Here is a 23,701-nt window from a genome sequence, read left to right as displayed (position 1 = left end):
ATATTGCACACATTGTTCATAATTGAAGCTTGTCAAACTTTGTTCTTGGATAACATCAGCTGAGCACTTTTGACTTTCAGAGATCCTTCACACCAAAGAATGCAAAGTGAAGAGGGCAGGGAAAGAAGTGCCCTCTGGCTGTCAGACCCTTCCTCTCATCTCTTTGGGTCTTTTATTTCACAAGCGCTCTCAATGGATACAGGACGAGTTAAAGCCGGCCTTATTAAAGTATCCTTCAAACACATGTCCCCAAACTAATCCCCTCTCCTAAAGCTGCCTACTCTTTGACATGAGCCCCTTTTCACATGTTTTAAACCTCAATGCCACAAAGCATCGATTTCACACAGTCATGCTGGAGAACCACTGAGAAGAATCACTTTGTCGCTTACGGTCCATTCAGCTACTTCACATCCCCAGCAGGCTGCCTCAAGGCAAACACGCAGGACAGGCAGCTTCCAAAGAGGTTCCTCGTGCAGGGTTCACACTGACACACCTTTGATGTGCTTGAAAATAATCCCAACTTGAGTTTCTATCATTGAGAAACACTGAAGGCCTTCATTCATAAAAGTTTCATGACTCAAAATGCAGGTAATATAACCAAAGCAATACTTGGAATCTAATGTGTAGCATATCAAATGTATATGCGAATGCTTCATCCTTTGTGCTTGTCATAATTAAAAAGAATTACAAAGTTAATTCTCGTTAATTGGGGATTTTGTGTTTGAGAGTCAACTGTGCTTGCTTTAGATTTCAATACTTTCCTCTCGTGTCGCTCTTGGTTTGTAAGACTCACTTTTAGGCTTTTTGTGTCATCTGCTCGTTTACAGAATGTGTTATATTTTACAACAAGGCCTAAAGTTTGATGTGATTAATTTTGAACTCAAGTATCCCAAGAGAAAGAATCTATCAGTGTAGATCTGGTGAGATCAGATTAATATAGCATAATTTACCAGAGTGCTCTTTATAAGTGGTGAAACAGATGTGACCTACGATGATTATTCACATGAGGTTGGCTGAAAGAAAAAAATAAGTGAGTCTGTGCTGTACAGGTTGCTTTTTCAAGTGTGTGTGTGAGAGAGAGACTGTGTATTTGTGTGTTGTTCATCAGTGTGTGTGCTTAAGTCTTTGGGATGGGTTGTGATGTCAGGCTCTGTAATGCCAGAGCAACCTAGAAGATGCTACTGTGGAAACATCCTGATTGTCATAATTAACTAGTTAATACACACATATGAAAACCAACATTTGAATACAATTCATCGTTTGCACTTTTCCCTTCTGTTTGCGTAACCGTGCCTCTTTGTCGTTTCTTTAAAAAGACTTGTGCTATTTCAGGACTGCTGCCTTCTTTGCATTCTTGTGAATGTGCTGCAGTTTCCAGTTTTCCAATTAGACATCTACTTTAAATGTCCCTAATTGCTGATGCAAGTATTTCGTTTGTAGGGTTGTAAATCTAGATTAAAATGCAAAATTAAATTAAAGCCGACTCCGAGACAGGAGGGGGAGGACAATTGTGTAAGCTCAGTTTGTACAAACAGAGGGGAAAACATAGCACCAGTTTAGAGTTTAAAACAGGCGATTTAAAAAAAAGCCACAAATGCCCTTTTAACACTAAACAGCTTGAAACCTCGTTCATCACCATGGCCACCTTCTGATTTTTTGAATTTTTTTTTTTTTGTTTTCCGAGTGGAATCACATTCTGTCAGGTGATGCAGGTAAGTCAAAACATTACTATCCTGAACACACACAACTACTGAACTCACTTGGTGATTATTGCAGCTCTTTTTTTCTATATGATCAAAGTCACCATCTAGATATTTCAACTATGCCACTAACAACCCACTGAGAGTATGTATGTGAGAATGGTGCTGTCAGCAAATACAGCCAGACCACATCAGCTTATAGCAGGTAGCTGGTGGGAGGGGAGGCCTGTTTGTGCACTCTCTATCTGGGAAGGTGACAGAATGACTTTGTGGGAGAACTGCAGTAGATCTAAGGTACTGGATCAGAGTAGGACACTTGTCCATGAAGAAAACTGTGACTCCATTTACACTGTGGTAGACTGTGCAATAAAAGGAAGCAGAAAAAACAAGAAAAGAAAAATTAAAAAATCTTATAAGAACTGGAATATAAAGAATATTGTTCCATAATGCAGCTAGTTCATCTTTATGGTTCATGATGTGATGGTTGTGGTTGAGAACTGTATCCAAAGTCCTTATCCTCCTCCTATTCATCACTTGTTGCCAGGGTAAAGGTCCTTTTTCACAGGCTTGTTGCCACCATCCTTGGACCTGTTGAGGCTGGAGCTGTCGAGGCTACGCCTGCTGGGCTTGAGAACTCCAGAGGAGAAGGCAAAGGAACCAAAGGTGGGAGAGGAGGGAGATAGGGATGGAGTCGGGGTGCTTGGCGAGGATGAAGAGGAGGAGGTAGCAGTTGGAGTAGGGGAGGAGGATTGGCTGCTGGGCAGGGGCAGGGAGGAGGCTCGCTGCTCACGTAGGAGGCGGTGATGACGAAGGGCGGAGGAAAGCAGCAAGGCCTCAGCGCTCAGGCCGGAAGCAGATAGGCTTGCCAAGAGGGCCTTTGCTTGGCTTGAGGAGGCTGTAAGTGCAGGCATCGCCCCCTCCTGGGGGTACTTCCTCAGACCAGGAACAAATGCTGCCGCAGGAGAGGCCACTCGGCCTGAAAAAATGCCCATTTTGATACCAGAGAGGTATGGCTCAATGCTGCCACTGGTGCTGTAGGTCCCTTTCGCCTTCAGGTAGAATAGGGACACAGAAGACAGGAGGGAGCAGAGGAGGAATGTAAAGAGATGAGGTTTTCAGGGGTCGAAGGGAAAAAGCATGAAAAATGAAAGTCTTAAAATTGGTTGTGGTTGGGTACTGTGCCCTGCAGCACCTTCCCTTACTATTACACTCAAACATTTCTGCGCAAGCATGCTTGCACACGCACACACACGCGCTTACACAGACTGGGTGTCAGACCATATATCAGAGTAAACATTGGGGATATGAAAGTAGTTGATAAGGTACAGGGAGCAGATGGTTGTGTGTATCTCTGGAGTCAGGTGAACAGGAGAAGAAGGAAACTGAAGATGCTGGACACGGACAGGTTGCTCACTGCTGCAGGTTTTATAGGTAGGGTATAGGTAGGGTAGATGGGCAGGCCAGAAGGTGCAGGGCAGCACAGGTTCACATGGGGTGACGGGGTAGGTGAGGTTGCACCGCAGGAACAAGTGTCAGAAGAAACATGTAGTGAAGGGGAGGGGAGTGAAAACAGAACAGGAAAAAAACACAGGAAATTGTTATTCAGGTTGATATCAGATTGTGTGATGCAAGCCACGACACAGGCTGCCATCTACACGTGATAAACAAAATCACTGATACCACTGAGAAGGTGCAACAGTGAAAGTGGGCAAATGACACTGTTGACCACCTTTATTTTGACACTTGTTTTATTAATGTTGACTCATTAAAAATGTACACATTCACTTTCAGTCCTTTTGTGTAATGCAGAAATGAGACACTAGATGGCACTGTTTCAACAGTAGATTGAGACTTGTGAGCAATACGTTTACAACATGTATTTGTCCGTCTTTGTTAAGCAGACTACATCTGAGAGAACAGTTTCTGTGTTTCATGTGCAAATCCATTTAAAAAAGTGAATACTCATTTTTTAATATATGGCAAAAAATGTATTTTTGTACTTTTCAGATGAAGCAACAGGAGAAAAGTTGATTTCTGTGGCTATAAAAGTTTTATTCTGTTTGTTTTGGGTTTACGGGAATTAGTTCTGCTTGAAAAGACAGCAGGTGTGCTAGTCTAGACTGCACTGCTGGGAGGCTTTCATCTGCTCTGTTGCAGCTCCAGATCCTGGGCTGCCAACCGTTCCCAGAGAGCCGGGCTGTTCCTTCTGCTCAAGGAACTCTTCTCAAGCCTGGTGGACGCATTTTTTCCTGATCTGCGAGTACAGGAGAGCACCCCTTCATCTCACGCACTCAGACCTGCCTGCCAAATGATAACCTCCATGGATAGTCCCCTACTAACCCCAACTCATGCCCAACACCTTTAACTAGCCTGCTTTACTGCCAGAAGTAATAAGTGCCCAAATGGGAAATGGAAATAGGGTTTTGCAGCGTGAAAGTGATTCACATTGTCATGCCTTCCTTGATCTGTGCCAAAGCAAACGGAGAGAAATTGTGGCTTTGAACTGTCTGTTCTTATCCAACACATTGATTTGAAGGATCCTCATGCCTGAAATGGTCTAAGTATGTCTCAGTATAGCTTTATTGAGCAAGCAGCCCGAGTACAGCGGCACGAGGCGCTATCAGAAAAGCTCTGTTAATTTTAACACCTGCAAATACACATAGATAACGCTAGAATTAAATCTAAAAAAGAAACTAATTCTCCAGGGGGAATAAAGCTACATTTTATACTGTGGTAAGGTGTAGCAAGTCCATTACGAAAATCTGACTGGCCAACTTTATCCCTACCCCATAATTCTAATTTATGGTGATTGAAATGCCGCAATGTTCAATCAGTATTTTTTCTTGAAACGGCAGGACCCGCGTTTAACGAAAAAGTGGTCTCGTTTTATCTTAAAAATAATAAACTATCCTTCCAGCTGGCTTTTAGTCATGACGAGTGAATGAACACCAGCTGCCTTTCATGCAATCTGGAGGAAAGTGTCATTGTGCGGTAAAGATATTTAAATGTATTCAGATAGTTTGGTCTATTCGTGTAGTAGCTGGAGCAGGGGACAGCAGACCATCAGGAGACTCTGAAGTGCTGTCCTCGTTCCTTTGGTTTGGACCCTATTTAAAATGCCCCAGAAATGTCATTACGGTTTGGCAAGAAGAGACAAAAGAGAACAATCTAAAAACACCAAGGGGAAATGGAAGGAGAGGTAAAAGTTTGGGACCATTTAGGGAGCTACGAACAGCAGATGTTTAAGAGAATAGCCCATTTTACCTTGAGTTCGGTGCCAAGGAGCGAGATCACCCAAGCTGGGCACATCTGATTGTTAAAACAACAATATTTTTAAAAAATTAGCAGTGAGTTTGGTGGTGAAATGTTGATGGGAAGCACTGTGATTAACTGTAGTCATTGCCACATTTTACACAGTTCAAAAATATCAGCTAAGCTTTAAGGTTTCATAAAATTAAAGAATACATCATATTTTTGTTTTTGCTTAGCAGCTGCAAGTCGAATTTCTCTTCAGAAAGATGACACGCCAGATGTCACTGAGGGGTTTAAAAAAAGATACCAGGTAAAGTAAAATGTGGATTAGGCAAAAGTTCTTAATTAGCTCTTAAAGGCAGTATGCAAATCAGCCAGCCGCCTTGATAATTTGATGAGATGAGCAGCAGATAATCAGCATGTTTTTTCCTGCCTAGTCTTTGCTCAGCTGTTTCATTATACTGAATTTAAAATGATTTAGTAGATAGATTTTGCCCCATCCATCTTTAAACTAAATTATCAGGTTCTGCACCATTTTCATTTGACATAAAAAGATTTCAAAAATATGTATAGAGTTAATGATGCAAGGACATTCAGACAGACAGATAAGTATCACTAGTATAGCCTTAATGCAATTATTCACCAATTTGAACTCTTCTTTTATATTTTTGTTGCTGTTATATCAGACCTTTTACAGTAAACACAGTCTGACAGCAAGTAGAGCAAAAACTGTGTTGCACTGATATCCATCCATCTATTTTCTTCTGTATACATAGAACCTAAGAAACCAAGGGGAGAACATGCAATCGCTACACAGAACGGGCAGTGGAACCCTAGAACCTTCTTGCTGTGAGGCAACAATGCTAACCACTGCACCACCATGCTGCCTTGTTTACTGATTACATTATTACAATGACAAAAATACAAAAAACCCCAAAACACTTTCAAGTAGCTGTTTTTTAAGCAATGAAATTTGGTTGAGAGTTATTTTGTTATGGTTGTAAACTACGCGAGGTACACTACACTGTACATGCAAAAAATCCATATGCAATTTTTCCACATTGCAGCATGAACTGGTAATGGTAACCTCACTTATAGGGATTGTCACAGTGCATAACAAGAGCAAGGGGTCACAACAAAGATAAAAAGTCCATTTTTGTGCTAAATTTCCCCCTGGCAGCTTCCTCCCACGGTCTAAAACAAGCAGGTTAATAAGTGTTTCTAAATTGGCCAAAGGTGTAAATATTAATGGCTGTCTGTCGCTCTGTGTTAGCTTTCAAGTAGACTGGTGACATGTTCAGGGACTACATCACCTCTCTCCCAATGACAGCTGAGAGAGGCTCCAACACCCCTGCAACCCTGAACTGCATGAAGAAAATAGACGGAAGAATAGATGGAAATTTTGGCTCTGCTAGGTAGATGAAGAAGAATGCTCGACAATGTTTATGAAGGAAACCGAGCAGATAGGGAGGTAAGAGTGCAGATGTATGCACAACTTTCACGATAGAGCTACTTTGTGACCAGTAGTAGAGGTCCAGATTACAAGTAGCCAGTGTTTATTTCCTCAATGATTGTTAACTGTGCATCAAAACTGTTGTCAAACTGCCAGTTTGCACATTTACGCAAGCCCGTTTGTAAATGTTCATCCATGAGGATCGCCACCATTAATGAATATTAGGATATTTAGGACAAGTATCTGACCAACTAACCTCTTTAGCCTTAAAGCAGCTAACAAACTATGGCAGCATTTTTAAAAATGGAGGCCTACCAACATTTTAACATCAATTTAATAAAGTGGCCAATTATTATATCAAGTGCACTTTTGCATTGAATAATTGTTTTTCACTTGTCTTTATACAACACCTGGAAATGTACAAAGGGACTAGTAGTCCCTCATCGTTAAAAATAATACAAAATAGAGTTATTGGCTGTTATAGCGCCTACCACAGCTGACTCTTTATTCTCCTACACTAAACCAGCTGGTTATTTGTTCCTCTTTGTTATTCATCACACAGTTGTGGTATGCTGCTACCCTTAACTGCTTGGCACCGACTTCCCACGCCGACAATTAGCTTTGAGTGTCCACCGTCCCTCGGAGGATAGCGCTTTCACTCGTACAGCATCTTTTCACAATGACTGTTTTGAAGTTTGTGGACAAAGAGACTGTGCTGCCTGTGAGTGTCATATTGAAATAATGGGATTAATTTTGCTTTCATTACACAAGTGTAGGCATCCACTCAGCTTCCAAATCTCGGGGAATGAGCGAGACTGACAGAGGAAGAGTGAAACGGAGAAAGGGCCAGCATGCATAAATTGCAGAGTAGAGAAAGCGGAAAGGGGAAGAAAAAGACATAAAGAAGAGGAAACCTGAAAGACTTTATGGTGGAAAGAGAACTGCCCTCTTCATAATGAATAATCGGTGATTGCCAGTGACTCAAGGGGTGATTATTACATGGCTCTGTAGAGATTCTTCTCAATCTTCTCTCAGTATGAGGCAACCAAACCCCTCCATGTCTCAAGTCTCTGGCTGTCTGCCTAACGCATTCATTTTTCAATCTTTAAGACTGAATTTGTGTCTGAATGCTCTGTCAAATTCTGTGGGTTATGAAGGTTTAGGTGCACTTCACTGCTTCGGTTATTTTTCAAATTACATTGACATTAAGCCTTTTTCCCCTCCTGTGCACCGGCATGCTGTAAAAATCTTCTCTTGGCTTTACTTGACCGACATGCTCCAACAGTTCAATTTCCTTGCCTCTAGAGGCCATCTAGCATCCTTATGTCCAGTCTTTTGCTGTACTTTAAACCTCTAAAATGCCAGCATATTAGAGACTGAAAAAAGAATGAAAAGCCAGCTGTCAGGCATATGCATAACAACAAATACTTAGAGAGAGAGTTTATGAAGTTTTATAAATTAAACTCAAGCGCTTTTAAGAGTTTCTTCATAACCAATTTTCTGTCAGAGTTCAGAAAAAAACAGAAGTGAAGACCTGTTAAAGATGCAAGCACGTCCATAATGCTAATACATAACAACACTTTAATAGGTTTAAATTATATAATTAGAAGCCACTTAAGACTTTCAGACATGAAACACTGCTTAGGTAATTAAAGTGCTAATCCTTCATCACTCTAACCTGTGTGACATGCATCTCTCTGTGGGACAGTGCCTGCAGAAAATCCTTTGATCCAATTGAGCATTCCTGTGATGATGAGCCTGTCACAATAATGTGACATTAAAAGGTTTATGGCAAAACTGGCTTTGAATTCAATTCATCGCTTCTGCTGTCTGCTAAGTTTGCATCTTGAATGTTACACAGACTGTAATACACAGAGGGCGAGGAATGTATCACGCTGAAAAGTGACAGTGGTTCTGCGGGGCACAGAAAGGATCCAGTGGCAGTGAAGAGTGGTAGTTAAGGCCCATTTAATCTTGATCTGGTGCAGAGTGGATTACTTGAATGGATGCACACACACTTGCTTTCGAGAAAATAACTCTGAACGAAGGCTTGCTGAAGTTGTTGGGGAGGTGGCGTAAACATTAACGCAAAATATGTCTCTATTTGAGGAAGAAAGCAATTATATTTGCTTAAATACAGAACAAAATCAATACTATCCTTTCTATCTTGATTTTTGGTAGGCCCAGATTTTTGCACTCCAAAAAATATTTATGCCCAAAATGCTGATATGACTACATAAGTATAATGTAAAAGAGGAAATTTAACAGAATCTGGTCAAATTAAATGTACTTTATTGGTATACATTCAGTATATATGGCATTTTTCCCTAATAATTACATACTTCAATAAATAAACCTTTGATTTTATATATTTCAGTTGCATTTTACTAAGAATGATAGTTTCATATTTCTCTTTGAACCTCTGACAGTTTCAACTGCAGTGACTCTGTGGGCATAAAGGCAGTACGATTCAATAATGATCATTATTGTAATTTTCATGTTTTTTATATCTCAATTTTGTTATATGCCTTCATTAAGTGCTTAAGATGGTTATACCTAAAAGCTAACTTGTCCATCTTAGGGATCATGCACAGACTCTGCCAGATCAAGTGCGTTTTGGCCTCAACAGCGCAAAACAAAGGCAAATTGTACCTGTTGCTGGCCCTGGACCTTCATGAAGTCCTCTCTTTTGCCACTTTTAGTCTTTTCTGTGCTGTTTTGTTGCAGGTGCTTCAGTTTGGAGGCAGCCGAGGAGTGGAGAAACTTCCCGCTACCTGAAATAGTTCCTCCCTAAGAATAGAATAAACAAGAGAAGAACAGAGGAGAACCATTAATAACACTTTGTCACACATCAGATGTCTGTAGATTTCACTTCCCCTCTACAGTGTATTTGATTTAAGCCTCAGACACACATCTACTTACTACAGAGTTTGAGTCCAGCCTTTATCAAGTCTTTCTCTTGAGACTAATAAGGTTTTTAAGACCTCAGCTTATAGTTGGTATAAAATGGAACTATCCACTTCACAGAGTTTCACTATCTATCAGCAGAAGATGACAAAGACCAGAATATAGAAATGCGGCATCAAAACTGACGTTGCGTAGCTTAGCCTCACCACAGGATCCACGAGGCAGCGTGCTTAATGATCTTTCCTGCTGAGTTACTCTATTGACTCTCTCTAATACACAGGAAAACAAATACACATCCAGTCAAATTTCCATCCAACTGTGCCTCATCTGCACACAGAGACATTAGCTAAAAGGAAAACTAACAAAAGATTAACCCTAATATCAAATAGTCAGTTACCCCTACTACATTAAATCAGAGAAGAAAGACTTGTAACCACCTTCCTTCTGCGCCAAATCCTTTTTTAACGAGAAGCAGAATTTTAAAATTAGATCATAAAATTTGCAAGTAAACTTGCTGTTTGATGTGCTAATTAAAAACTAAACTCTAATGGGTTCTGAAAGTAGATTTCTTGTCAGTGTGAATTTGGTAAGTGTGCCAGCAAATGTTGGACAAGAGTTGGAAGAAGGGTCATGTTGAAATGATGAACGTGGTTGAAGTTGGAGTGATGAAATAATGTGTGAAGACTCTGTAATCCGCAGCCGTGCCCATGGGAGTGCTTTCTGGCTCTACATCAGAGGGCTAAAACTCACCATGACAGTGTGACTGTCAAGTATTGCAGCCCTGCCCTGAGTGGTAGGCTACAATCAGAGTAACAGGGAGTGCTACGCAAGCTGTCAAGACCTCTCAGACGAGTGGCAGCTGACACAGGAATGCTTTTGATAATTACTAATCTTTTGTTGTGTAGCGGTCAGCTGGAGGTGAGCTAAAGCCAGGCCACTGACAACATCTGGTAATAGAGTTCAGCACATAGTCAGTACATATTAATGTGAAGTATATTAGACATGATACTAGCCTTTGGTAAGAAATCTTTTGTTTTTTAAACTTATTAGATCGAATTTTCTCTTTGTAGTTTTACCTCGTTATTTGAAAGCAGCTAAACAGTTTAAATGTCTGTTTATGTCCTTATGATTAAACATTTTGGGTCAGCTGTTTACAAGCGTTGTAAATTTATGTGGATGGATGAATACGCACTTAATCAAAACAATGTCGCAAAAGTGCTGCATCTGCATTTGTCAGTGGCTCTTTTATCTGTGACGCATGTCTGAATAGCTCCCCGAGAAAGGATTTCTCACATCTGTTTAGGGCAGAAGTTGCTGTAAATGTGTTACTCTTCATTCCTTGCATTGAAATGATTTGAAAGGGCAGCAATTAAATTGAGCTCATTAAAAAGCCTCGTCCTGTTTATTGCGCTTGAGGTGTTCATATGGGGAACTTCTACTGTGTTTGGTCTTTTAAAGTGAACATTCACAGAATAGAAATATTAGGCTCCATGTAAGCATAGCCACTCTGCCATTCTGACTTGTCACAGCAGGGCATTTAAGTAGGCCAACATGAACAATACCAGGACCTGGCCTATGTACAGATTCTTAAACTCATTAATAATGTGTCTGTTTAGCTTGCAATGACACGTCAAAACAGCTGCTGCAAAAAGAACATAATTTACAACAAAATGATGCTGGATGATGGAAGATACAGCTTAATGTAAATATGTCCTCGCGCTACCTTTTAATAAAGTACAACCGCAGTTGTACTGCTTTGTGCTTAAGACGATTAGTGAGGAAAAGAAAGTTGGATTTCAGGGCAGAACTAAGATAAGAAATTAAATGAATTAGATCGTACTAACCAGTAAAGAGCAGAAAAGGAGAAGAGGAAAATGCATTTATTTTTTATTGCCTCTTGGTGTAACAAAAGGCAAAATTAGCTAGACTCAGACAGATAGGAGATACCGGGACAGATCAATAAAAAACAATTAACAACTCTGAGCTCAGCAGGAGAGCAGCCCCAGCACTAATCACAGAACAGACAAGTAGGTAGGAAGTCTGCTGTCTGTCCCCTCTGCACGGTTTCGATTTCAAATACAGTCGCATGCCGATTTAATCAGGGAGCAGACATCAGAAGCTGGAAAGTGAATTTCCAACTGCCATCCACAGAGAAGAAGTGAAGAAAAAAAGAGGATGCTGCTTCAGAGCAGGAATGGACACAGGAGGTGTAAGCAAAAACCTGGATTGATGATGGACTCGAGGCGGATGGCTTGGGTGGGAGTGGCGGCTTCTTCGCCTCAGTTGGACTACCAGTCGTCGGTACAGGGCTACTGTTGATGATTGTCTGACTGTAGAGCTGCTCTCTAGTAGCATGACCACTGATCTCTATCAATGTGTTTTCCAGCTCTCGAATAGTCTCCTCCAAGCTGTCCAGCCTCTTGTAGGTGGTGCGTCGGACATCTTCTGTCATTCTCCTCTGAGTGTCCGCAGACCTAGTTGACCCATTAGAGTTAAGAGTACTGCTTACTGAGCTCAGCTCAGGCATTAACCTAATTTCAGGTTTGTGGTGAAATGTCAGCATGCTAGCCCCTGTCTCTATGCCGCTTCTGAGAGCCTCAGCTAGAGGCATCTGCTGGTCTGGGGCATGGGAGAATTTTAATTCGAATGATGCCACAAGGGAATACAGTAGTTCGTAGGCCTCTTTGACAGTTTTTTGTACCCTGAAGAGCACTAGCAGAGGCCGGTGACTCAGCTGAGTTTCAGACAGTTCCTTAGTCTGCGGTGAGATGATTAGAGTGTGAAGAACATCTCCTTTAGTCTCACTGAGCTCTTGGGCTTCAAGAGGAGACACCACTCTCATGCCCAGATCTGTCACCAGCAGGGCAACTTCCTGTTTGAATTCACTATCCGAACACTGTTCTCGCTGTGGAGGACTTTCAAATCCCCCTGAATGCTTTCCCCTTGAAATTATAGTCTTGCCGACTGAATGATGACCAGTCCAATCTTGTGATTGAGTCCCCTCCACAAGGTCATTCCCCAAATCTCTGACAGGATCCTCTGAGTTTGTGAGCGAAGCAGGACAGCAATCTGTCAACACGATGTGGGGGACAGGAGACATGTGCCCTGCCTATAAATGAAGAAAGCACTTGAGTTTTCAATTTAAACACACTCCAAGCACAAACTTCAAGTGAGATTACAAACCATGGCATTAAAAACACCCAAGCACATCAGAGAGCATGAAAGAAATATTATCACATTGTATCTAATACCTTTGTAGTAGGGGTGCAATGATACTCGTATTGATATTGAACCGTTCGATACAGTGCATTCGGTTCGGTACGCATATGTATCGAACAATACAAAATTTGTAATTTATTTTATCAACTTTCCTTCTGACGATGCTGTCTGTGTTGAGCGCTCAGTGAATCTGCGTTCGACTACTCCGCCTAGGCTGCACTGTCGAGCGCAGATCCACTGAGCGTTCAACACAGACAGCATCGTCAGAAGGAAGAGCGCAGGGCAAGCTAGCGAGACAGAAGTTAAGCTCTCCTTGCAACATGGCAAATTGAACCTCCCCCACCCTCATTCAGATCTGGCGTTTGGAATTATTTTGGTTTTCATGTGATGTATGACCCTGAAGGTAAGCGCGTCATGGACTAAAGTAAAACAGTATGTTGGATGTGCCACGCAATGCTCAATTACATGGGTGGGAACTAGTGTGTTAGCGCAGTTAGCTCGTTAAAGTGTTGGCCGTCTAGCCCCACGCAGGGGTAGCTCGTTAACGTCATTTCAACGAGATTAACGCTGACAGCACTAGTGGGAACACAACGAATATGACTGCACATTTACGCCGACATCATCCTAGTGCAAAGACAAGTGGAAGCAGACAAAAACAACAAGCATGCATGCTACAAACTTTACCCGAGTCATTTAGACAGCCGTTAGCACATGATTCTCCTTATGGGGACCTGATATGTTTAATATTGTGGCGAGCTCAGACAAGGAGGAGACGGAGATATCGTTTGGTCTTGCTTCCCGTGAGCTAGCCAGGGAGCACAGCCGTTTATTGACATCTGCAGAAGAACACTGCCGCTAGCTAACTGCTCAGCGCGGCAACCGCACAGCAACAAAAACACACAGAGCGCCCTCTGACCCCGGAAAGACACATCGTGGCAGCGAGAAGGCGTCACCCGTCACTATGGCAACATAAACAAAACATAACTGTACAAACAGAACCCCGAACAGCGCTGACCCGCTGCATAGCCCCCACCTAAGGGGTCAGTCGTCCCCGACGACCCCATTACCCCACACAAAGTCCTGCAAATGTCCAGGTGCCTTCTTTTGGCGCACCGGCCGGTCACGACCGGCGGGGGAAAAGTCACTCGGGTCAGAACATGGGGTGTCGCCATCATCCCACTTCTGACACCAATGTGGCGAGCTCAGACAACGAGGAGACGGAGGTGTCCTTTGGTCTTGCTTCCCATGAGCTAGCCAGGGAGTACAGCCGTTTATTGACATCTGCAGAAGAACACTGTCGCTAGCTAACTGCTCACCGCGGCAACCGCACAGCAACAACAACAACAACACACAGGGCGCCCTCTGACCCCGGAAGGACACACCGTCGCAGCGAGAGGGCGTCACCCGTCACTATGGCAACATAAACAAAACATAACTGTACAAACAGAACCCCGAACAGCCCTGACCCACTACAATATGCTGCTGAGAATATAGCCCAGAAGAAGCGTATAGTATAGCTTTTATTTTGGAATGAGCCATTTCTCTGTAATAAACTCTCTTTTCCAAAGATGAGTGATTCCTCAATCAGATACAGGTGTTACCGCGCCAGATCCGCGGCCCCGAACCGTAGTAAGGAAACCTCTGGCAGTTACTTGAAGGTTCCGTAACTGACTCATAGCCGGCAACAGCTTACTATACAGGTCAACTCTGCTAGCAAAAAGATCGAAGGAGGCGTAGGAAACTGCTTCACCGAACTTTATTTCTTCTCTAAGGCATGAACACCGCGTACAGTGGGCTGAAACAGTTTACTCACAGCGAGCATCGCCGACACAACTCTGGCTGTCGAGGGAGTTATTATATTCCTTTTATTTATTTTCTTTTCGTCTCTTCTGTAGCTAACCGTTACTTACACACCAGGCAGTCCCGACACACATCCCGAATACATTTCCCATCAGGCTTCATCCTTAAAGGGCCATGCCTGTAACACAGGGTTTGCAAAATTTTTCCAGTCGGGCTACCAAAATCTATCTCTGCCCTGCCCGTCGGGCTATTGTAGGAAGGAAAAATATATGTCAATGCTTTTGCATTCTTTCAGAAATGTAGCTGGGTAATTATGTCATTGGCATCGGTGAGCCACTGTCAATATGTGACATACTGAAATCGCGTTTGAATTTGCGCTTGTTTTTTTGCTTTCACTTTGTAAATGTCCAGGTGCCTTCTTTTGGCGCACCGGCCGGTCACCACCGGCGGGGGAAAAGTCACTCGGGTCAGAACATGGGGTGTCACCATCATCCCACTTCTGACACCAATGTGGCGAGCTCAGACAACGAGGAGACGGAGGTGTCCTTTGGTCTTGCTTCCCATGAGCTAGCCAGGGAGCACAGCCGTTTATTGACATCTGCAGAAGAACACTGTCGCTAGCTAACTGCTCACCGCGGCAACCGCACAGCAACAACAACAACAACACACAGGGCGCCCTCTGACCCCGGAAGGACACACCGTCGCAGCGAGAGGGCGTCACCCGTCACTATGGCAACATAAACAAAACATAACTGTACAAACAGAACCCCGAACAGCCCTGACCCGCTACAATATGCTGCTGAGAATATAGCCCAGAAGAAGCGTATAGTATAGCTTTTATTTTGGAATGAGCCATTTCTCTGTAATAAACTCTCTTTTCCAAAGATGAGTGATTCCTCAATCAGATACAGGTGTTACCGCGCCAGATCCGCGGCCCCGAACCGTAGTAAGGAAACCTCTGGCAGTTACTTGAAGGTTCCGTAACTGACTCATAGCCGGCAACAGCTTACTATACAGGTCAACTCTGCTAGCAAAAAGATCGAAGGAGGCGTAGGAAACTGCTTCACCGAACTTTATTTCTTCTCTAAGGCATGAACACCGCGTACAGTGGGCTGAAACAGTTTACTCACAGCGAGCATCGCCGACACAACTCTGGCTGTCGAGGGAGTTATTATATTCCTTTTATTTATTTTCTTTTCGTCTCTTCTGTAGCTAACCGTTACTTACACACCAGGCAGTCCCGACACACATCCCGAATACATTTCCCATCAGGCTTCATCCTTAAAGGGCCATGCCTGTAACACAGGGTTTGCAAAATTTTTCCAGTCGGGCTACCAAAATCTATCTCTGCCCTGCCCGTCGGGCTATTGTAGGAAGGAAAAATATATGTCAATGTTTTTGCATTCTTTCGGAAATGTAGCTGGGTAATTATGTCATTGGCATCGGTGAGCCACTGTCAATATGTGACATATTGAAATCGCGTTTGAATTTGCGCTTGTTTTTTTGCTTTCACTTTGTAAATGTCCAGGTGCCTTCTTTTGGCGCACCGGCCGGTCACGACCGGCGGGGGAAAAGTCACTCGGGTCAGAACATGGGGTGTCACCATCATCCCACTTCTGACACCAATGTGGCGAGCTCAGACAACGAGGAGACGGAGGTGTCCTTTGGTCTTGCTTCCCATGAGCTAGCCAGGGAGCACAGCCGTTTATTGACATCTGCAGAAGAACACTGTCGCTAGCTAACTGCTCACCGCGGCAACCGCACAGCAACAACAACAACACCACACAGGGCGCCCTCTGACCCCGGAAGGACACACCGTCGCAGCGAGAGGGCGTCACCCGTCACTATGGCAACATAAACAAAACATAACTGTACAAACAGAACCCCGAACAGCCCTGACCCGCTACAATATGCTGCTGAGAATATAGCCCAGAAGAAGCGTATAGTATAGCTTTTATTTTGGAAAGAGCCATTTCTCTGTAATAAACTCTCTTTTCCAAAGATTAGTGATTCCTCAATCAGATTATATTTATTTTTTTAATTACTTTTGTTTCAGCAACATTAAATTTAAAAACTGTACTTTTGAGTTAAAATATATATTTATAATTTTAATAAATGACAAATTAAAAAGGCATGAACATTTTTTTGTATCGAAAAAATATCGAACCGTGACACCAAAGTATCGAACCGAACCGTGAATTTTGTGTATCGTTGCACCCCTACTTTGTAGATAATGCTACCAGGATGCTCAGTGTATATTCTTTACATACTGACTCTCACGCACAAAAAAACACAATATTATTAATAAGTGCAAATACCTGTTAAGGACTGATGACTTTTATAAACATCTCTAAAAAGTTGTGTAACAGGTATAAATGGAAAGGATTAGAAAGATTGTTAATGAACATACTCAAACTGAATCAAATTACTCACTGTCAGACAAACCTGACTCTTTCAGTTATTGCTTTGGGTTTGCAGCGCATTATTGGCAGAAACCTCTGTATAGCTCCTGCCCAGAAACACTAGACAAAAGACAGCCTATAACCCCAGTTCCGAAAAAGTGTGGATGCTTTGTAAAATGGAAATAAAACCAGAAAGCAATGATTTGCAAATCATAAAACCAATGTATTTTTCTCAAAATTATTTAACCTGAAATAAAAAGGTGCAAGAAAAGCCAGAAAGAGCATCTTAGAGATGCAGACCTTCTCAGAAACAAAGGAGGGCTGAGGTTTGCCAATCTACATAAACCTGGATCTAAAAAATGTGGAACATGTTCCTGAAAATAAAATGAAAGTCTTTATATAGCTCAGCCTTTACAGTATATCATCAAAGGATTTAGACAACCTGGAGAAATCTCAGTGCACAAGGCCAAAAATCAATATTGGATGCCCTCAGGTGGCATTCTCTGTGAATACAGTTCGCTGTGCTATCCACAGCAAACAAGCGGAAACTCTATGATGCAAAGAAGAAGCCAAATGTGAACATGCTCCAAAAGAAAATGCCACTATCGTTTGGCCTAAGCTAATTTAAAATCGACTGAGGCAAAGTAGAAAACTGTTCTGTGGTCAAACAAATCGAAATTTGAAATTGGATTTGGAGAACATGGTGCCGGATCCTCTGGACTAAAGAAAAGAGAAATCATCTGGCTTGTTATCAGAGTTTTGTTCAAAAGCCTGCATCTCCGGTGGTATAATGGTGCATTATTGCCATGGATTCAGCAGTTTGCACATCTGGAAAGTGTAATACTGATTTTTAACGCACCAATACTACTTATTGTGCTCTATTCAGTTTGAGCACTTAAAGCATTTTCTTACATGCCTCATTCCACACATATACATGTGCTTTTATCTAAGCCTAAACACTTTTTACCTAATGTTCACACACTCTTACTTTGATACTGCATTTATTTCAACAGTAAGGCTCATAGAGTCCGTGTGCTGAACTTGCCTGCTTGCAGTTCAGATATTGTACAAATACCACAAAGAAGACCCATGGCATCAATATTCAAGCAACCAGTCTACTCAGTTCCCACATATATAAGCTTACATAGTTGCAAACATTGCCCTGTCCCAACTTCTGAGACATGTTGCTGCCATCAAATTCCAAATTCCTTTTTATTTTTACCTTAAAGTTTTAGTTTTTATTTGCATTTTATACAGTGTCCCAAGTTTTTGGAACTGGTGTTGTAGTTAATAATTCTTGTGTGTGGTAGCAGGTGTAGAAGTAAAGAGATGGAAACTTAATAGGTAGATAACTCAGGGTAAGCCAAAGGGTTACCTCACAGCCTGAGGCCTCAGGGGGCCACAGGTCCAGTCTGGATGGGTGTAAACTTTTTATACTGCATGGGCTAACTAGCAGGGAAAGGGGAGCTGGCATAGAGAGCCTGTGTGGGGCTCTCTCAAATAGCTGAGGAGGAAAAAAGAAAGTTACAAACTGTCATTATCTGCAAAATAAAAACACAGCAGCAGCTGAATGATCGAACTCAATTACTGTTGAGTCTTTACTCTATTCAGTTTCAGCAGGTCATCTCTAACACAGTCCAAGCAGCTATCAGGATCCATCTGTCTGGCTGTGATCTGTGAGCCCTGGGTGATGATGTGTGTGAGTGAGCAGTATGTGATCTTTGGGCTCTCACAGTGCCAGGGGCTGGGGACATATGGCACCTGCTGCTTGAACATGTGGTAATGAGGGTGAGCATATCTGAACAGACATTGTCTGCCTGTGTGCACACAAAGACTTGCTCCAAATTGTGGACGTAACATGAATACTAAAAACATTCCTTTTGGTTTTTTTTAATGAACAACAGACTATTGGGGATATTATTAACCTTGTGTTTTCTTTACCTCCAATTCGGCAGCAATTTTCTCCCCCTCTCCCTCCTCTTTGTCTTCAGAAGCCAGTGTGGGAGGTGTTGATGACGGACGAGGGTTTTCGGACACGGTCCTCCTCAGTTTTATGTGAGGTTTCTGTCCCTCTGTCTCTTCAGATTCAGCCTTCTAGGGCCACAAGAACAAAAAGGGGTAAGAACTTGTCCAAAGCTGGTGTGAGAAGCTTGCAATTTTGTCTTAAATATATCAATAGGGGAATTTTAATATGATGACTTGTAGATTTGAGAATTAAAACACTGGAATTGTTAAATGCACTATTTTTTTCAGTTACCTTTATGCTTTTTCCAGGAATTAGTGGCTCCCCACTGCGAGTGGTCACACCGGGAGATGAGGGGAAACTGCGTCTAGGCGGTGGAGGTGGAGGGGACTTGGAGGGTTTCTCTGTGCGATACCGAGGTACTGTCAGCTCATCTGAAAACACAGTAACATGTCATTAGAAAGAATTATTACATTATTAACACAACACATTTAAAAACAATATCATGCCAATAAATCCAATTCAGCTTATGTATGGAGGAGTAAAGGTGAGGCTTTTAAAAATATGATCACTGTATCAACTGTAAAGCTTGGTGGTGGTAGCATCATGCTCTGGAGCTGTTTTGCTTCCAGTGGTACCAGCACATTGCACAAATCCACAGCTAGAGACAACTGGGTGTTCCAACAGGACGATGACCTCAAACGTGCATCAAAACTGGTTTTGTAGTGGATAAAACATTAAGCTTCTGGAATGGCTTTCCCAAATCTCTAAACTCAAAGAAATGGAAATTGAAAATTTTAAGCCAGGTCTGTGGCAAGAAAAAAACAAAACATTTGAAATAAACTCTATCAGTTGTACCAAGAGGTGTTCAGCTCCTGTGTTCACTGAGATATTCAACATCTCTTTATCTCAGTCGGTGATCCCCACATGCTTCAAAGAGTCCATCATTGTTCCTGTCCCGAAGAAACCCCACCCTGCTTCTCTCAATGACTATCGCCCTGTAGCCCTCACCTCAGTAGTGATGAAGTGCTTTGAACGCCTGGTCAGAGACGTCATCATTTCTTCACTACCAGACACACTGGACCCACTACAGTTCGCTTACCGTCCAAATCGTTCCACAGACGATGCCATCTCTCATCTCCTCCACACATCACTTACTCACTTGGACACTAGAAGGGGGAATTATGTTAAAATGCTCTTCATAGACTACAGCTCTGCATTTAACACCATAATTCCCTCCACACTCACCACCAAGCTGGAGCATCTGGGACTCAGCTCATCTATGTGTCAGTGGATCTCCAACTTCCTAACTGGCAGACCACAGGCAGTAAGGATGGGCGGACATGTCTCAGCCTCCACCACTCTCAGCACTGGAGCCCCCCAGGGGTGTGTTCTGAGCCCCCTGCTGTACTCTTTGTACACATATGACTGTGTGGCCACTACCAGCTCCACCGCCATCATCAAGTTTGCTGACGACACCGTCGTGGTGGGCCTGATCTCTGATAACAACGAGACGGCCTACCTGAAGGAGATTAGGAATCTGGAGAACTGGTGCCAGAGGAACAACCTCCTTCTAAACGTCAGTAAGACAAAGGAGCTGATAGTGGACTTCAGCACTAAGCAGGAGAGGAACTACCAGACCCCCGTCATCAACGAGTGCCCAGTGGAGAGAGTGGACAGCTTCAAATACCTCGGAGTTCACATCACGCAGGACCTGTCATGGTCCTGTCACATCAACACCGTGGTGAAAAAGGCCCGTCAGCGTCTCTACCACCTCAGACGCTTGAGAGACTTCCAACTGCCCTCCAAGGTGCTCAGGAACTTTTACTCGTGCACCATAGAGAGCATCCTGGCGGGAAACATCTTAACCTGGTTCGGGAACAGCACCATGCAGGACAGACGAGCTCTACAGAGGGTTGTGCGGTCAGCTGAGCGCACCATCCGCTCCGAGCTCCCTGACCTGCACTCAATCTACAGCAGGCAGTGCCGGACCAAGGCCAGGAAGATCGTGAAGGACCTCAGCCATCCCAACAACAGACTGTTCTCTCTGCTGAGGTCAGGAAAGCGATTCCGCTCCCTGAAGACCAACACAGAGAGACTGAGGAGGAGCTTCTTCCCGCAGGCGATACGGTCTCTCAATCACACCACCACACAGTACTGACCCACACATATGGTTCTTACACACACACTGGACTTTCTGGACTTTGGTTTTGCACAACACTGGTCACTATATTCTTCATTTCCGGTTAATACTTGTACAGCTGCTGTTATTGTGTATATATTTATTTATATTTAGATTTCTTCATACATTCTTATATAGTTCTATATTGTGTATTGTGTATTTTGTTGTACAGTTATTTTATTTTCAACTTTAATTTATATATTTATCTTTATCTTATTCTTCCCAGTTAAATTTACCCTTCATTCTAATTTGTGTTGTACAGTTATTTCATTTTTAACCTTAATTTATATTTTATTCCTTCCTAGTTAAATTTACCCTTTTTAATTTTTCATATTTATTTCCTATCTTATTCATAGCCTTTCCTTTTTTGTTTTCTTTAGGTCACGAGCAGTTGTCCAAGCATTTCACTACATATCGTACTGTGTATGACTGTGTACGTGACAAATAAAATTTGAATTTGAAATTTGAAATTTGAAGAGGGATGGCCAAATATCCAGCCAGAATTACACCATATGGTATGCTTTACATACTTGTTGATGGCTACAACAAGCATAAAGTTGAACTGCAACTTTTAACCTTTAAAAGGAAAATTAACAAGTATTAGTGGAGTGTTTGTATATAACTGAGTATGTATATTTAATTCTGACCCTGTGTGAGGGTCAAAATACATTCAAATTAAATTCTTTAAGTCATTAAAGATGTATACTCTTCAATCAATCAACCCTGGAAAAAGAACAGTTTAAAGAAACAATTAAAAGCCCCAAATTACTATAATGTAAGCACAACCGTATGTTTTTAACATGCAGTTTAATAAACCGATTACATAACAGGGATTGTTTATTGAAGAATTAAAAATTAGATTCATTTAAAAAAAAAATGGATGCCATGAAACAAAACTGATCTATCATACTAATGCAGCCTGAGCCTCATCTCACCAGAGCCACGCCTGGACCCTCCCTCTTTCCCAGAAAGCTTGTGCTGGGGCTTGTTGGCACGGTGGTCTGGGGTCGCTGCCCCACTCTGGGGGGTCTGTGTTGATGGTGTGTTGGAGGAGGGCTTAATCTGCTTGGCAGCAAAATCCAAATCTGGAATAGCCTTCATTAGTTCAGCCTGGGTCTCTTCCAACAAACGGTTGATGTCCTGAGCACTGTACTGGGTTAGACTGGCCCGCTTCTCCTCCCAGTCCCGCTCTGCTGCCTGTGAAGTTGAGAGGTGGATGTGAGCAGTGTATGAACACAAAACTATAGTCATGCCTCACTGGTTTATTGGTTTGCATCACAAAGTATTTACAGCAGATGGTGAAAAACACGTAAATAAACAACAGAAATAATCCCTACCAGTCGGACCTCCATGGACAAAGCTTTGTCAGCAGCAGCACGACGCTCAAGCTCTTCCAGAGCTTTGCCCTTGTGGGGAACAGGAGGATGATTATCCTTGTGAAGGCCGGATGGGTTGCCATGTCCACGGCTGAGGCTGGTGTGAGGGCTCCAATTGGACAAGCTGTTGCCTCCCCCAAGATCATTGATGGTGGGGATTTCAAAGTCTGCAAACTTTCGCAAGTCCTCGTTGTGCTTGGATGATGAACTAGTGAAGTCTTCTTGCTTCTTCCATACTCCCTCATTTGCTTGTCTAGCAAGACAGAAGAAGAATTAATTAATCAACATTTTTAAATGTAACACAAACAACAAACATGTATTATACAGATCTCGAAATGAAAAAGAATTGCAAATGCTAAAAAAAGACCCCAAACACTAAACGCTGAAGGATAAAAACTTCCACTGCTGCTGAATGCATTTGCCAACTTACTGCTACCCAAAAGATGAAAGAAAAGAGCAACATTAGATGAGCTCTTTTATCACTGAGATTAATTAAGCCTGAGAGTGAGGCGCTTTTTGGACACAGGGCTGATTAGGAGATAGACAATGGCATGCTGAAGGGAAAAGTCCTTCAACATCCTCTAGTCTATACTAACCGCAAAATTAAAACTGTTACTCATGTGACTAAAAAGGACATTCATCAGTGTGACATTCAATAATGCCAATTAAGTACAACAATACTGGAAGCTTGACTACACACTTAAATACTGCTTTTCTTCACACTTGATGGATTTAAATCACTTCTATATCTCTTAATGAACTCAGAACTCTGACTTAAAACAGCAAATGTTTAAGCATGAAAGTTTCTGATCTGGATCAACAACATTATCTAATAAATTTTCTTGGTCAAAGGCCTCTCTCACTGCCTCATTTATGAAAATCCATAATGTTCTGCTGACACACCAGCACATAGGGGTGAAAACATTATGCCTTTGGCAGAGGTGCAAATGGAAAAACTGGGCTGACTGGAATTGATTACAAGTGGATACAGGTCAGTCAGTGTTCGGCATATTTAACAGCTTTCAGATCATACTTAAGAGCTTAAGAATTTACTGGACAAGTGCTTCCTTGTCAGTATTTAAAGGATTATTAAAATCTCAAACTCAGTGTAAAGACAGCTATTAGACTTTAATGTTGTTTTTTTACTGGAATACAAACAACCAAGTAGGTATTGTTGTGCTAGGTCATACTTGCGCATGGTAGCAAGGGTATCAGTTATAGTCTTGCATCTTTTTAACAGGGCATCAAGTCTGTGTGGCTCTTCCTTCAGGAACTTGACAGCTTCCACCTCCACCCGGAGCACCACCCGCATCTTGCTCTGCAGACCTGGAAATTGATCTTTAGGGGAAAGCAACAGATTAATACAGGGAGCCAACTGTGATCACACAAAAAATATCTATTACATTTGTCCAAAATGTTTTGTGGTAGGCAACCATAACCTTTTTCA

The 23,701-nt window shown here is 42.4% G+C and overlaps 1 protein-coding gene across 1 annotated transcript in view; it reads right to left on the bottom strand.

The window, feature by feature from the left end:
• Positions 1-2,108: 2,108 nt before the first annotated feature.
• srcin1a (SRC kinase signaling inhibitor 1a) overlaps positions 2,109-23,701 on the bottom strand; it is a 110,181-nt gene continuing 88,588 nt past the window's right edge. Inside the window, exons 14-21 of the mRNA XM_086289727.1 lie at positions 23,445-23,592; positions 22,216-22,507; positions 21,814-22,075; positions 18,991-19,130; positions 18,675-18,827; positions 11,534-12,421; positions 9,058-9,195; positions 2,109-2,749 (exon numbers count right to left, since the gene is read on the bottom strand). Coding sequence (XP_086145853.1) covers positions 2,231-2,749; positions 9,058-9,195; positions 11,534-12,421; positions 18,675-18,827; positions 18,991-19,130; positions 21,814-22,075; positions 22,216-22,507; positions 23,445-23,592 — 2,540 coding nt within the window. The 3' untranslated portion in view covers positions 2,109-2,230. The remainder of the gene's footprint in view (positions 2,750-9,057; positions 9,196-11,533; positions 12,422-18,674; positions 18,828-18,990; positions 19,131-21,813; positions 22,076-22,215; positions 22,508-23,444; positions 23,593-23,701) is intronic.

This window comes from Aulonocara sp. 'chitande type north' Nkhata Bay, linkage group LG4 (assembly GCF_057382095.1).
Source record: "Aulonocara sp. 'chitande type north' Nkhata Bay isolate Kocher_YH1m ecotype deep benthic linkage group LG4, A_spYH_male_GT1.1, whole genome shotgun sequence".
NCBI lineage: Eukaryota > Metazoa > Chordata > Actinopteri > Cichliformes > Cichlidae > Aulonocara > Aulonocara sp. 'chitande type north' Nkhata Bay.
Note: the sequence above shows the minus strand (reverse complement) of the source record. Positions and strands in the feature narration are given on the sequence as shown.